This window comes from Rhineura floridana, chromosome 13 (assembly GCF_030035675.1).
Source record: "Rhineura floridana isolate rRhiFlo1 chromosome 13, rRhiFlo1.hap2, whole genome shotgun sequence".
NCBI lineage: Eukaryota > Metazoa > Chordata > Lepidosauria > Squamata > Rhineuridae > Rhineura > Rhineura floridana.
The window spans coordinates 5,949,073-5,964,020 of record NC_084492.1 but is presented as its reverse complement, the minus strand read 5'-3'; the positions used below and the strand labels follow the sequence as shown (position 1 = coordinate 5,964,020).

The following is a 14,948-nucleotide window of genomic DNA, read 5'->3' as shown; positions in this document are numbered from 1 at the left end:
AACTGTATTGTGTTGCCCTTGCTTTGTGCTCCTAGATGAGGGCCCTGCCCTGCCCATATATTGGCAGAGATGGAAGAGGGGATCAGTCCTGCATGGAGTGGTGGATGCAGCCAGCAGAGTGACCATTTCAGCCCCTCTCGCAGCCCCCTAGTGCATAATCAGAGCTCTAGACTTGTTGTCCTTGTGGGTTGGGCCATTCTCTGCTGTTGACATTCCTCCAGGCCTTGCAGGATTCTGCAGGGCTAGCAGGGAACAGGGCTCAGAATTCATACTGGGAAACAAAGACCGTGATCTTGAAGATGTGCTTCCCCAGAAGGATCTTCTGAGCAAATTCACTCATTTCCACCTCCACCGCCAGCGTTGTCGGGCCCACTGCTGGCCGGGTAAGCACCAGCTCCCCCGTGTGCTGGTCGGAGCGCTGCACAACAAGCTTCCCTTGGCGGTTGCCCCCTAAGATGCCAAAGCTCAGGCTGTCTCCCACAGAGCGGCTGGTGGACATCTTGAAGAGGACCCTGGGCACGGTGCGGTTGGATGGGAGAGGCAAGTAGTGGAAGGAGATGGAGTTGGCGGCTCTCTGGCAGGCTTTGCTGTCCATGGGGCAAGGGCTCCGCTCACATTGCCTAGGAGAGGGGAAAGAAAGAAGCACTGGCCAGTCTGAGACATTTTGCCCCTCCAAAGCAGGCGGAGAGAGGTGGGCCTCGGCATTCTTTGTGCCCAGTGGAGACTGATGGCTCCGATGGTCAGTGAGGCAGCGAATCCGCTCTGGGTTTCAGTCCAAACTTTCAAGGAGCTGCCCAAGATTCACCGTCCCGCTAACATCGGAGCCACCAGTCCCCAGTGCCTGTGCCGCTCCTTGCACGTGGCTCATAGAAGAAATGGCTTCACTGCACAGAGCCAGACAACAGAGTTCATCTAGCCCAGGACTGTCTCCTTCTTTACCTGGCCTGCTACAGGACACGCTGGGGGATGAACCTGGGCCCTTCTGCATGCACAACACGTGCTAAGGCGATGCATGGGGCTATTTTTAATGGAGCCCAGCCTGAATAGCGACTTGGGGTTCTTGCACAGAGCTGTCTGGCTCTGTGGGGCCTCTGATTTAAAACAGCTTAGCAGGCATTTTTTAAGAGAGAAATTGGGAGTGGGTACCTTTAGGCTCTAGCCCCTCCCCATGACCTGTGCCCAAATGCAACAATTAGGCTTAGAAAGAAAAGCTTTGCTTGCTGCCAATGGAATTCCCCCCCCCAACAACCTACTTTCTAGGCAGGGGCTGATTTCCATTGGGGCAGAACAGTGAGAGAAGGGAAGACAGATGGGGGCTGTATGGAAGGGCAGGGCAGAGCTGGGCAGGGCCTTGAATGGCTCCCTATGCTCACATCAGCTGAAAACAGACCACGGCCAGTCAGTTCCCACATCTTGCTCCGTATGGCGCAAAGTGGGATGGCCACAGTCTCCCCTCCAGCTGATCCTGGGGCTTGAGGGGCAGAGGGGGCCAAGGGCAGCTGGGGGCAGGCGCATGGCCCCAGCCACCAGGAGCATGCAAAGGCCAAGGATCTTTGGGAGCCAATCAGGTGCTTCTGCCCAGTGCTTCAGGCAGCAGAGGGCTTGCTGGCTAAGGCCGCGGTGGACTCCAGAGCTTGTACTTACAAGGCTGAAGTCCTCACATAGCTGATGTTGAGCTGGGCCTTGGGGCATGCCGGTCGCACGCAGCGGAAGCCCCCAAAGTTGTTGACGCAGGTCTGTCCCCGGCTGCAGTTGTGTTGGTTCCCAACACACTCATCCACATCTTGCAAAGGCAACAGGGAGAGTCGGTTGGCTGTGTTAATCTCCAGTCGCAGCTGGGGTGGTCTTGGGACCTCTCCCCTCTCCTTCAGGCAAGACCCTCACCCACTCCCCCACCCCAGGACTATGTAAGCCAACTTTCCACAGCCAGGTGCCCTCCAGCTGCAGGGGTGTAATCGTCCATGGTTGAGGAGGATCATAGACCCTTTACTTTTTGGAAGCAGGGTCTCAGGCAGGTCCCTATGCATGAGTTAATCAGTATGAAAGGCGAGCGTGTCAACTACTGAGAAGGGGCTGTCCTTTTGTGCTGATCGGAGCCAGTTGGAGTGAAAGAAGGTGTATCAACCACTGAGAAGACTCTTCTCAGTAGCTAACACAGTCTCCCCTTTCATGCTGATTGGCTCCTAGGGACATCTATTGAAATGGAGAGTGGACTTGGAGATAACATGGAGAGCAAGGGAGTCAACAGAAAGTGTAAAGGGGAGTATTGCTGTGACGGGGCATGGTGTGACTCTCATGAAGGGACCCTGCACTTCTGGATTTGCCACTGCACTACTGTCCAGATGTTTTGAGCTACGCTTCCCATTATCTCTGCCCATTGGCTATGGTGCTTGGGGATGTTGAGAGTTGGAGTCCAAAAGGTCTGAAGGGGACCAGGTTGGGGAAGGCTGCTATAAATTTATGGGGTGCTAACATCGATACTGTATTTTCACCAGCTGGAAGGAAATGAATACTGAATTAGCAGTAATATGAAAAACAAATCCTTGCAATTTGGGGTACATCACCTGTATGGGACACATGCATTGATGCTCTTTGTCTACACTGATGTTCCCTTCCCCACCCCACCCCCTTTATGATCACGGTTAATACATCTCTCTTGTCTCTGAAATCTTAAGTTGTTCTAGTGGCCCCTTCTGCCGTTACATGTAGCAGCTTAGGGCAGCTGCAGTCCATGGTCCACGCTCGGACCTCTCTTAGCACAAACCGTGCTCTTCCTGGGTCGTGGAGCATCCATCACATGGGAATAATAGTACAGTAGAGTTGGAAGGAGCCTGCAAGGCCATCGAGTGCTCGATGCAGGAATCCAGCTTAAAGCAGACCCGACAGGTGCCTGTCCAGCTGCCTTTTGAATGCCTCCAGCGCTGGAGAGCCCGCCACCTCCCTAGAGAATTGGTTCCATTGCCGTACTGCTCTACCAGTTAGGAAGTCTTTCTTGATGTTCAGCTGAAATCCACCTGCCTTTAACTTAAGCCCATTATTCCGTGGCCTGCACTTAGGTGAGGCGAGCTCTGCTTCTCCTCCTCGTCCTCTTCCACATTCACTGTGCTGGCTGGGGCTGAAGGGAGTGGTTCTCCAAAACATCTAGAGCACACCAAGTTGTTCAAGGTATATTGGAAGGGCCTGTCACCAGCATTGTCCATTTTCAACCTAGCCAGGGTTTTTTTTTTTTTTGGAACCCTACTTGAAAGCTATTTGCTCAAAAATCTTGACTCCAAATTAAAGAGTTCCTGCTTGTGACTTCTCCTTTTTCTATGACTCCCTAAGACACACAGTTCTGGACGGATGTGACATCCCCTCCCCTGCCAGCTGACTCCAGTTTTTCTACCCACCCCTGCAAAGGCACTCACCGTTACAAGTATTTGTGTCATCCTGCAGCTGGTAGCCATCAGGACAGGTGCACTGGTAGGATCCGGGCAGGTTCACACATTCGTGGAGACAGATGCGGGTGTGGCTGCCAGACTGGAAGAGGCGGCACTCATCCACATCTGGATTGGAACAAGAAGCCTGCTGAGTGGTCCCCCACCCAGAGAGAAAAGACTTCAGCCCCTGCTTAGCAATCTCAGTGTGCATGTGAAGGCAAATTCACCCATTTGCATGTGAAGGCAAATTCAGGGGAACAACCTGCAGTTACTTGCATGTGTGAAACAGGCCCTGCAGATCAGACACTGCTGAGAGACCTCTCTGAGCACCATTTGAGGCTGCTGTTCCTCAAGGAGACAGTTCGGCTGAGAGGCAGCAAGTGATGCGGGGTGGGTGGGGGTGGAGAGTCAGTTCCTGTTATCATGTCACACGCCGCTCGCTGCCTTTTCTACCTGGTTTGCTCCGTGCTTACGCCAAAAGTGTCCTTTTGGCCATGTTTGCACAAATTGCCCTGTCGCCCACCATCACAAGCCACAATGTGGGATATGCCCAGGTGGAACTGGAGAAGAGACACTCTTGGCTCTCATGGGTCATCGCTAAAGGGAGGTGCAGCCAGCCGCAGCAGCCGCTTCCTGGGGATCTCGTGTGGGGCTAAGAACAGCAGCGGCGCTTGGCTGCTGGATCAGAGCAAAGGCCTGCTGAGTTCAGCATTTTGTTTCCACTGCAGCCGACTAGATGCTTCTGGAAGCCCCAAAACAGAGCTTGGAGCCCTTTCTTTGCTCTCCGGGTATTGACATGCAGCCACAGGAGACTGATAAGAGGCCACACCAGACATTTATTCCACTATTATTCCACTTTAAATACTCCTGGGAAGTGTGGTTTGTGAAGAGGGCCGAGAGTTGTTAGGAGGCTCCTATTTTCCTCCGAGAGCTACAATTCCCTGAGTGGTTTAACAGCCAATCCCTCTTCCCAGGGGACTCTGGGAATTGTAGCTCTGTGAGGAGATTGGGAGTCTCCTAGCAACTCTCAGCACCCTTCACAAACTACACTTCCCAGGATTCTTTGGGGGAAGTCAAGACTGTTTAAAGTGGAATAATAGCGGAATAAATGTACAGTGTGAATGCAGCCAGAGTCTGGTTCGGTCATGAAGATTACTCTGTATGTGTGTGTGTACATATAAGCGCTCCCTGTCACATATGCTTTCAGCTTTTATTAAATTTTTAAGTTTCTGGCCCATGAATTGTGGATATTATAAGGAAAAGCATCCAAGCACTAAGAAGCAATGAAATAACTGGGCCATAGCTGTCCCTGCACCACATGCACACCGCTAGTCCGAACAATCTGACTAGTGTAAAATAATCGGGGCCTGGGGTTTGAATAATGAGGCTCGTGCAATCCAGGCGGAAGGCACTGCCAAGGTGGGCCTATGAAACATACAAAGGAGCTCTACTGGACTTGCGTGTGTGAGGGTCTATCCTGCTCCACCTTCCCCAACCTCCTGCCTTCTACCTGATCTCGGCCAACTCCCATAAGCCCCATCCAGCAAACATCAGGAGGGTGCCAGGTTGGGGAAGGGTGCTCTAGTCCAAACTGAGAGCCATCTAGTCCAGCATCCTGTTTTCCACAAGATGTCTCAAGGGAGGCTACGAGAAGCCACAGTTCTCTCCTGTGGTTTGGCCCCCAGCACCATCCGGGTATTCAGAGGTGTTGATACCCTGCTGCTACACATGCAGCGGACCTCTGCTGGGCATTTCTTTGTCTTCCTAAATTTGACCTATAGCCTACAACAGTCTGCAGCCTAGGACATGCCCCAGAAACTTTTGTGGTCCATGAGACACACAAAGTTGCATAAAGATTCCCTGAAGGCAGACAGTTTGAAGATCACTGGCTTGCGGGTAGGAAGAGACCACTCTCTTTCAGGGAGGCATGAGACAACCAGCAGTCAAACGCTGGGAGCATCAGCTGACCTGCCAAGCACCCTTTCCCCTTACCTTGGCATATGCCTCCTGCCTGCATCTGGAAGCCAGGGTCACAGCTGCATTGGCGGGAGCCCAAGAGGTTGTCAGCACAGCGGGGCTGTCTCTTGAAGGAGGAGTTGCTGAGAGTTGCCCAATCTGTGGTTAAGAGGTAGCTACAAGTTATCTAATTAATGCCAAATTGGTTTACGGGGCAGGAGACAGAGACCCCTAGCTGATTCTTGTAGAGCAGGTCTCTTATAACCCCACATGTTCAGCCTCATCAAGCCGACGCCTGTAGAAAACAAATGTGATGTCTACAGACAGCAGAGCTGGCACAATATAGGGGTTAGAATTTTGGTTTAGGGCTATGGAGACCTTGCTTCAAATCACATTTCAGTAATGTAACTTAACTGGATGACCCTGGCCCAATTGTGATCTCTCAGCCTAATCTACCCCGCAAGGTTGTTGGGAGGATAAAATGGGGCTTGCAGAGCCCTGCAGACCACCCTCAGCTTCTTGGAGTGAGGGTGAAATATAAATGAAATAAATAAGCGCCCCATGAGCAGAACAAAGTCAGGAGGTGGGCTAATTGGACTTGGGAGCATTTAACAGGCAACAGATCCAACGAGGTGGCAGCCAGCCCAGCCCAGCCCAGCCTCGCCTCAGCCTTCCTAGAGCTGCCCGTTTTTGCTAGCCTTGAAGACAGCGTTGGCTGTTACGAAGGACTGTGCTGCCAATTCCCTGTGAATTAGATGCAGGGAAAGACACAAAGAATCCTGGGAACTGTAGTTTGTGAAGGGTGCTGGGAATTTGCAGCTCTGTGAGGGGAGAGCCACAGCTCCCAGGATTCTTTGGGGAAAGCCACGTGCCTTAAATGCATGGTGCGGATCTGCCCAGCGGATCCAGCTACACATTACGTTACGCATGCGAGGACAACCCTGGTCAGCATTCTGAACGCAGCTCAGCCGATGGACAGTGAAAGCGGGCGAGAAGGACGGCACACACTCCAGGGAGGAGGAAACACGGCCTGCCTTTCTTTGCCCCCCATCCCTCTCCCTTTCAGCCTCTCTCATATCTCTGTGGTTAATTTTCCCTAGGAATTGGGAGGGGCAGGAACAGGTAAAATTAGCCACTAAGCAGGAGTAGCCAACATGGTGCCCTCCAGAAGTTGTTGGACTCCAACTCCCATTGTTCTTGACCACTGGCCATGCTGCCTGGGGCTGATGCGAGTTGGGAGTCCAACAACACCTGGAGGGCACCACGTTGGCTACCCCTGCACTAAGGAGCACTAAGCAGAGACAACTGACAAAGGAGGGTGGTCCGCAGCTTGCTCTTTGCTGCATATTTGGCTGTGATCCCCTCTAGTTATCCCTGCCTGGTGGAGAAGCTCTCTGAATTCTCAATATAATGTGTCAACCCTTAGATCAGCCATGTACTCTGGAACGCTGAGTTATTCCTGGGAGCAGACCCAGAAAGTGAGTGAGTGAGTGAGTGAGTGAGTGAGAGAGAGAGAGAGAGAGAGAGAGAGAGTGAGAGAGAGAGAGAGAGATGGCCTTGTCCAGCTCTATCAGCACCCACCCCTCTCCTTCCCAGTAATTGCAGCCTTTCTTCCCCTTCTCCAGCCTCATGGATAGAGGCACGGGAGCTCCCTGCTACTTACAGGAATAAAGGGGGGCTTGACAGGTGCTGCCTGACCAGGCCCTGGGACACAAGCAGCTGTAGCGGTGGATGCCGTCCAGGCAGGTCCCGCCATTAGCACAGGGGTTGCTGGCGCACTCATTGATGCCTGTGTTAGGGAAGAAAGAGAAGGGGGGAATTGCATTATGCACAAAAAGCAAGCATTTTGGATCAGCAATGGGAAACCTCTCGAAACTTTTCTTAGGGAAGGGCGGAAGAATGCACTAGAAAGAATAATGCCTTCACCTGTGTGTGGTCTGGATTAAGAGGAATGCCACGCTTACTGCAGAGTGTCAAGTGTTGCTGTGACCTGCAATTTTCAGAATTTATTCAAGGACTGTGCAAAACTGGCCTGAGATTTGGAAAACTGGAACTGAGACCACCTAGCAGTACCAGGACACCCAGACCTTCATTCTGAATAAGCAGGGGTGTGTATATATACCACATGTCCTCAAAAGGTGGGGCTGGGTAACCTGGAGGTCTCATCTTTCTTTTCTTAAAATGTACGTTTTGAGCCCTTAAGGCTGAAACAACAAGGCTGAAAATGCACAAGCACAAACTCAGACACTGGAGGAAGGGGTGCAGCAGGGTGTTCCATGGCCCGGGGGCTGAAAGAGCACGCTCTGTGCAGGTTGCTCGCTCTCTTGTGTGGACTACACAGCCCCTCGTTTGTGTTTTTATCATTCTTTTGATTATTGTTCAGCTATTCTGAGAGCCCAAGAGCTAAACATATTATTTAAAGCTTTCTAAAATAAATATACTGACAAGACAAATAAATACATTATCTGGCCATGTCCAAGAGTTTTGGAGCACACTGTACCCCATGTGACATGAGGGTTGGTCTTCTCAAACAGTGGCTCCCCAGCACTGGAACTCCCTGCCCCTCTGAAATTTGGCTGGCACCCACTTTGATGGAATGTATTTATCTCGTACATTTATACCCCGCTTTTCAGCTAGAGTCCTCAAAGTAGCTAACGACATTTATAAAACGTCACAGAGACACCCAGAACCACACACTCAAAAAACAAGGCAAGACAACTTGGATGGCATGCAGGAGCCAGCTCAAAACACACCTTCTTACCTAGGTTTTTGGGGATGGTCAGCAATGCTGAGAAATTGCTGTGATTTTGTTGCTATCGTGTGCTTTGTTTTCACGTTTTGTTTTCAGAGTGTTTTATTGAATTCTGCTGTTACTTGCCCCAAGATCATCAGATGAAGGGGAAGATACAAATCAGGGCTGGGCAGACTTCAGGATCTACTTTATATTTTAGTTAAACATCACGATCTACCATCCAGATCCAGGTACAAAAGACAGACAGTTGGAATTAGAGAATGGAATTCTGAGCCTGGGAATTTGTGTTCAGTACAAGAACCCAACTGAGTTCACAGTCTTTTCACATAAATGTCAATTCCTAGTTGGTTTCCTTCATTAGAGCAGCCCATCTTACATGGGTTGTTGGTATTGTTAAATGATTGGGAGTCAGAAATCCTTGCCAGCCCAATGGCCAGAGAGAGATCCACCACCAACAGTAGAGCCTGGTCTACCTTCTGCCCACCCGTGGTCTGCCTAAATAAATCATTAAAGAGCTCCTTCTCCGCACCCCAGCTGAGATGGAGACTCTTAGGAGAGAACTCCCAGCACTAGGACACCCTACAACTTCAGAACCCTTCTTCCAACAGCCACCTGGAGCAGGCCTGCACAGGCACATACTTTTGCAGAAAGGCTGCTGTCCGCTCCACGTGCGATCCTCCAGGCACATCCGTGTCTCGGAGCCCACCAGCAGGAAGCCAAGATCGCAGACGAAATGCACCTCATGGCCCGCAGACATCCTCTTGCCCAGCCTCCTGCCGTTCAAGGGTGCTGGCAGGAGAGTGCAGCTCTCTGTTGGGGGTCGGGTGGGGAACAGTGGCAGAAAAGTTGGGTGAGCAAGACGGCAAGGTGTCTCTAGGCTTCCCCTGGACTCCTTGCCTATTCAGCAGAGGATCCTCCCAGCACATTTGCTTTGGTGCCCCCACATACCAGCTCTAGTGTGAGGTGGCCAGTGTTTGAGTGTACAAATGAAGAAGCTTAAAGGGGCCAACTGCCTGGGGAAGATTAGGTGAGGAAAGAAGGAAGGAAGACATTTCTCAGGTCTCACAGACAAACTGAAAATGCCCTACAACCACGGGGCAAAAAACCAGCCAACTTGTTCAGAAGAGTCCAGAGTGGTAACCACGTCAATCTGTTGCAGCAAAACACACACACACACACACACACCCAAAATGTTTTGTAGTTCCTTAAACTGGTTCATTATTTTTAAACCAATTAATCAATGAATAATAAATGTCTTTAAGGCAGCCTTTGCCAACCTAGTGCCCTCCAGCTGTTGTGGCTGGGGCTGATGGGAGTTGTAGGCCAAAACATCTGGTGTGCACCAAGCTGACAAAAGCTACTTGAATGAATTGTTTTTGATCTAAAATATTTAGCCTTTTTAGGGCCCCACTCTGTCTGGCATAGGCTTTAGTAAAGGGTCCATGACATTCTATATGTAAATGTTCTGCGGAAGTCAAACTTGGTGGTTCTACTTTTGTGGTGTGGGCAAAATTCAGCCACCCATAGGGGGTGAAGGAAGGACAATATCCAAAATGGCATTTGATGAGGGCTGTTATCCCACCAGATTTTTTGGGTGGGGGGATCCCAGGTAGCAGTTTGTAGGGGTGATGGGAGGGTTGTAGGGAGAGGTCATCCTCACAGCAGTGAAACTGTGGTAGTACTTCCATGCAGCAGTAGAATGTTCACCAACATTTCATGGAAGTCAACAGGAGGAGTGGGTGTTTGCTCCCACAGCAATTGTCACACAACATGCTGCCAGAACAGTGGCTGATTCCAGATGGGTGGCTCTTAGTGCTGCCCAATCAGAATTGCAATGGACTTTCCACATTATCAGGAGTATTGCATTTTTCTATATGGTATATTCCACTATATTCCACCCACACCATGGCCCAACTCATCTGAACAGCTATTTGAAATTAAGCACTCCTTCAGTATAGCCCTTGGAGTGGGATCCTCACCCTCTTTTTCTAGATTTTTATCCCACCCTTCTTCCCAAAGGTGAACAGGGAGGCCATACACCACCTCAGCTGAAAGCAATACAGAGTTAAGAACAATTCAAAATACATTTCAAAACAACCTCATAAATAACACGTTCAAAGCTTCTAAAACCAAGTCTCTTTCAAGCTTCAAAGGAGTCCTGTTTATTATTACTTTTTAACCGATATTTCAATTAGGCACCTAATTAATGGCTACTCCAGATACATATATCTAAAAAAATTTAAACAGTAAAATGCCACTTAAACTGTGTTACAGCACTACAACATTATAATGCTAATTAATTTATTTTAAAAAATGTTCATCATTTTTAAGTGGAGGTTAAAGGCAGTGACTAGAAAGTGAAGGACTGCACCTCAGTGGCAGAACATCTGCTTTGCATGTCCCGGGTTCAATCCCCAGCATCACCGGGTAGGGCTGGGGATATCCCCTGCCTGAAACCCTGAAGAGCTGCTGCCAGTCAGTGTAGACAACGCTGAGCTAGATGGACCAATGGTTTGATGCAGTATAACGCAGCTTCCTAAGGGCCTCCCTCCCTCATATTTTAAAAGCAGCGTTGTGCTTGCTCTGCGACACACCCACACACCCCGCCCGAGCAGTCTTTGCTCCTCCAGCCTTTTACCGTTGCGCTTGGCTGCCTGCTGGTGGATCTGGCCTTGGAGAATGGCCAGCTGCTTCTTGAAGTTGCGCAGGCTCCGCAGCTGGGCAGCCTCATGTGAAGACAGCCACTTCTGCATCTGCCTGATAGAATTTGCTATTTGTTGGTTGCTCAGGCAGCCCTGGATGGAAGGAACAACGCGTTGGTAGGCAGGTAAGGAATTGCCCTTCAGGTATCACCAAGAAAGGCTTGTTACAAATGATAGTGCCTGTCATACACACATACACAAAGCCAAACATGAACAAAGAGGGACAAGAATCTTGGAGTCTTGAATTGTGTTTTAAAATTTGTATATCTGTTTTTAGTGTTTTAATTGCTGTAAACTGCCCAGAGAGCTTCGGCTATGGGGCGGTATATAACTGTAATAAATACATAAATGAATAAACTGGGGCAGGGGGCTAGTCACTCCACACCCTGTGCCACCCTGGCCCGATCTCTGCTGAGCTTACAGCACCACCCTTGCAGGTGGCCGGACAATGGTAGGGCAGCTTCCAGCCCAGCAGCAATGAGGTGACACCAGTTGTCAGTAAGGTCCCACTGGGCCCTATAGCGCTACTGACTCTGGGTTGGTTAGTCCATTCTTACCACGGATATGAGAACCTGTCGGGCTGGCATATGAGTGCAAGACCTTGTACACAACTGTGCAAGAATTTATTGGACTTGCTCGGTGCAGTATTAATTTTGATACTCTCTTTTGGGAAGAGCAGCACCGTAGCTATTGGGGTCATTGCAACCATGTCCTCTATGAGGTAACTGATGAAAACACGTGGCTGGCTTGGACAGAACATCATAACACCCTCCAATATGTGACTTGGTGGCCCCAAGCCAAAAAGGGGTCTCTGAGAGAAAAAAGAGAAAGGTATCCGAGGAGGCACAAAGTTTGCAGAGTCTAAAAACGGAGGCTTCCCCCTCCTGCCACAATGGTCCAGTGTGGGCTGAATATACTCAGCGGGGCCCCAGGACCCACAGCATGTGGAATGCCAGTTAGAAAACTCTTGCAAGGAATGGAATGCTTCGGGGATCCTGGAGAAGGGCTGGGTTGGGCTGTCAGGCATAAGAAGGTAAGAAGAGCCCAGCTGCCGGACCAGGCCAAAGGGGGGCTATCTCCCCCGTTCTCACAGTGGCCAACCATGTGCCCCAATGGGAAGGCTGAAGGCAGGACATGAGTGCAAGAGCAATTCCCAGCAACTGGTACCCAGAGGCATGCAGCCTTCCACAGTGGCAGTAGCACAAAACCATCATGGCTGGTAGCCATTGCTAGCCATGTCTGGCAGTTTAGAGGTGTGGGTGTACTGCAATGGTTTGTTGCAGATCCCATTCGCCTCTCCGGATCTGGTCCACCATGCGGAGGCGAGTGAGGGCCCACAGCGTCACCCTGCCTGTCCAGGGCACAAGCCTGCCTCCACCCACAGGTGCACAGGCTATATACCTTCTCCTGTAATGGAGCAGGACGGACCTTTGGCCGGATGCTAATCCAGGAGGGATGCCTTCCCCACCTCTGCCCTGGGGTTGCCCGGTCTCAGGATTTGGCCAAATGTTTCAAGTGCTTGGCCTTCTCAGGGTTTTCAAGGGAAGGACTAAAGTCAGAGTGTGAGTGTGTAGCAGGGGAATTGCTTGGCTTGACAAGAGCTTATTCTCATTCTTTCCACCCCATGTCCATCCGGGGCCACTCTGTGGAGGCACCAGGCACAGCCAGGCCCTACACCCAAACTGCCAGGTGCCATCCCTTGGGCTATGAGGGACACCACCCCATCCTGCCAGGCTCAGGCCTTGGCATCGCTTCTCTACCCTCTTACCTGGCTGCTGCTATGGGGCACGTGCAGGATGCCCAGGAGGACCACCAAAGCCACTGTCTGGGGTTGCATTTTCTGCTCTCTGGCTTGGGAACAGCTCCGCTGGGTAGAAAAGAGACAATGGATTCTTCCACTATCCTCGGTCAGGAGAAAAGAAGGGAGCGGTTCTGTGAGAAGGCAGCCAGAGCTCCTGCCTCACCCCCCTCACCTCAATAGGGCAGGCCTTCTGCGTGCCTCTCCAAAGGAGGAGGGGGCAGGCTTTCTCAGATCACTGGAAACCCCGGCATCCCCCTTGTCAAATTCTGACCCCTCGCGCTCCACAAAACAGCTCTGGCAGGAGTGCCAACAGAGACGGCCAACTGAGCAGGCTTTAAACAAGCCTGGCCCTTTCCTGCATCTTAATTAGCACTGCGTAATCTCCAGGTCACCTAGGAACAGCCATTCCATCAGGCTGCAGCAGAGGGAGAGATGGGAAGCCACTCCACTCCATTGGCTCTGCCAGACCAGCTCCTTTGGGCTCCGCTTCTGCTTGAACTGTTTCCACCTACAGATCCTCTAATGGTACGAATGTGTGCTTGAGTTGACTTCCCACCCATCCCCACCTCACCTCACCTCCTTTCTGTGTGTGTCGTGTCGATGGCAAGCCCGAAGACAGGGGCTCTCTTGTTTTCTATTGATCTTATGTCAGCTGACCTAGGAGCCTTTTTCCCCTCAGTGGCAGAGTATCTGCTTGGCATCCAGAAGGTCCCCTCCCCCCCAAATCAAAAGCAGAGTAAAAAAACCCCCCACTTTCAGTAACTCAATAAAGGCCAAGCTGCTGTTACAGCGGTGCCCCTACAGGGGGCGTTCTTAAAGGTGACAACGCCACAGATGGCAGCAGCAGCTGTTGGCCTCCTCCTGGCCAGTCCCAGGAATTGCAGATTGGTGGTGCTGAAAAAATGTTCTGCTTACAGCAGGGGTGGGAGACCTTTGGCCCTCCTGATGCTGTTGAACTACAGCACCCATCAGCCCCTGCCAGCATGGTTAATGGTGAGGGATGGTGGGAGTTGTAGCTCAGCCGCATTTGGAGCCCAAAGGTTCCCCACACCTGACTGACAGCCTTCCCCAACCTGGTGGTCTCCAGAGGTTTTGGACTACAGCTCCCTTTGGCCCCAGCATCACAGGGCTGCCTGGCTGAGGCTGATGGGAGCTGTGGCTCAAAACCTCTGGAGAGCACCAGGTTGGGGAAGGCCGCTCTGCCAGAACTCCCGAGATCCCTCCACTCCCCAGGATTATCGCTCCCAAACTTCCTGGGGGGGAAGGCACAACTACTGAATCCAGTTTCAAGACTGTGAGCACACACTGGCTGGCAGCCACTCTCCAGGACTTCCAAGTCCTACCTAGAGATGCCAGGAAGTGAACCGGGTCCTCTGCACACAAAGCAGTGCTCTGAGCTACAACCCAAGACCAAAGGTGCATCTAGTCCTGCACAGTAGCGTAGTGCCAAATTCAGAAGTGCAGGGGCCCTTCATGTTAGTGCCTCCTTTTTTGCTGGTGGGTTAAGAACAAGATCCTTTTTAAACCTTCACCCACAACCACAGACATCCCTAGGAGCCAATAAGCATGAAAGGGGAGAGTGTTTGCTGCTGAGAAGAGTCTTCTCAGTGGCTGACTCACCTCCTTTCACTCTGATTGGCTCCAATCAGCAGGAAAGGCCAGGGAAGCATGTTAGAAGACTTTTCTCAGTGGCTAACACACTTTCATTTCATGCTGATTTACTTTTAAGATGCGAGAGACAACTGGGACCCTGTTCCGGAAAAAGTAAGGGGTCTAAGACCCCTAAGACCCTGGACGACTACACCACTGCCCTGCATTCTAAGAACATCGGATGCTCTCTTACACCGAGTTAGACCATTAGTTCCATCCATCCAGCTCAGTCCTGCCTACACTGGCTGGCAGCGGCTCTCCAGAGTTTCAGACAGGAGTCTCTCCCAGCCCTACCTGCAGATGCCGCCACCTGGGGCCGCCTCCACGCAAAGGAGGAGCCCCGGCGGCGCTTCCCCCGCGCAAGGAAGCTCCGGGAGCTCGGCGCCCCTCGCCCGGCCCGCCGGGCGCTCGGAACCCCACGTCTGGGGCCAGGGATGCTGATGCCGCCGCCGCCGCCTTTGCGGGCAGCGCGTGGGATGAGGCAGACTTCTCCTCCTCCCTCCGGGCCAAAGCAGCCCGCCGGCGCGCGTCTCTCCGGGCACAGGCACGGCGAGGCGTGCAAGATAGGAAAAGTGACACCGACCTGGGGCGAGGAGGGGCTTCCCCGGGGGCGCCGCCGGCTCACAAGCAGCAGCTGCTGCAGCAGATGAAGGCAGGCTGGCTCGCTC

At 51.7% G+C, this 14,948-nt stretch overlaps 1 protein-coding gene across 1 annotated transcript; it reads right to left on the bottom strand.

Annotated features, from left to right (window-relative positions):
- Positions 1–259: 259 nt before the first annotated feature.
- On the bottom strand, positions 260–12,666 carry LOC133369379 (fibulin-7-like). The gene is made up of 9 exons (XM_061594653.1): positions 12,598–12,666; positions 10,766–10,922; positions 8,767–8,937; positions 7,039–7,164; positions 6,301–6,471; positions 5,412–5,534; positions 3,408–3,545; positions 1,645–1,783; positions 260–620 (listed from the first exon to the last, which is right to left on the bottom strand). Exons 1-9 carry the CDS (start codon positions 12,664–12,666, stop codon positions 260–262), a joined length of 1,455 nt encoding a protein of 484 aa, XP_061450637.1.
- Between the last annotated feature and the right edge of the window lie 2,282 nt (positions 12,667–14,948).

Coding starts and splice junctions, on each gene's coding strand:
- LOC133369379 (XM_061594653.1), bottom strand. CDS start 12,666: ATGCAACCCCAGACAGTGGCTTTGGTGGTCCTCCTGGGCATCCTGCAC. Junction 10,923..12,597: donor TGCCCCATAGCAGCAGCCAG/GTAAGAGGGTAG, acceptor CCTTCCATCCAG/GGCTGCCTGAGCAACCAACA. Junction 7,165..8,766: donor ACAGCAGCCTTTCTGCAAAA/GTATGTGCCTGT, acceptor TCCCTAACACAG/GCATCAATGAGTGCGCCAGC.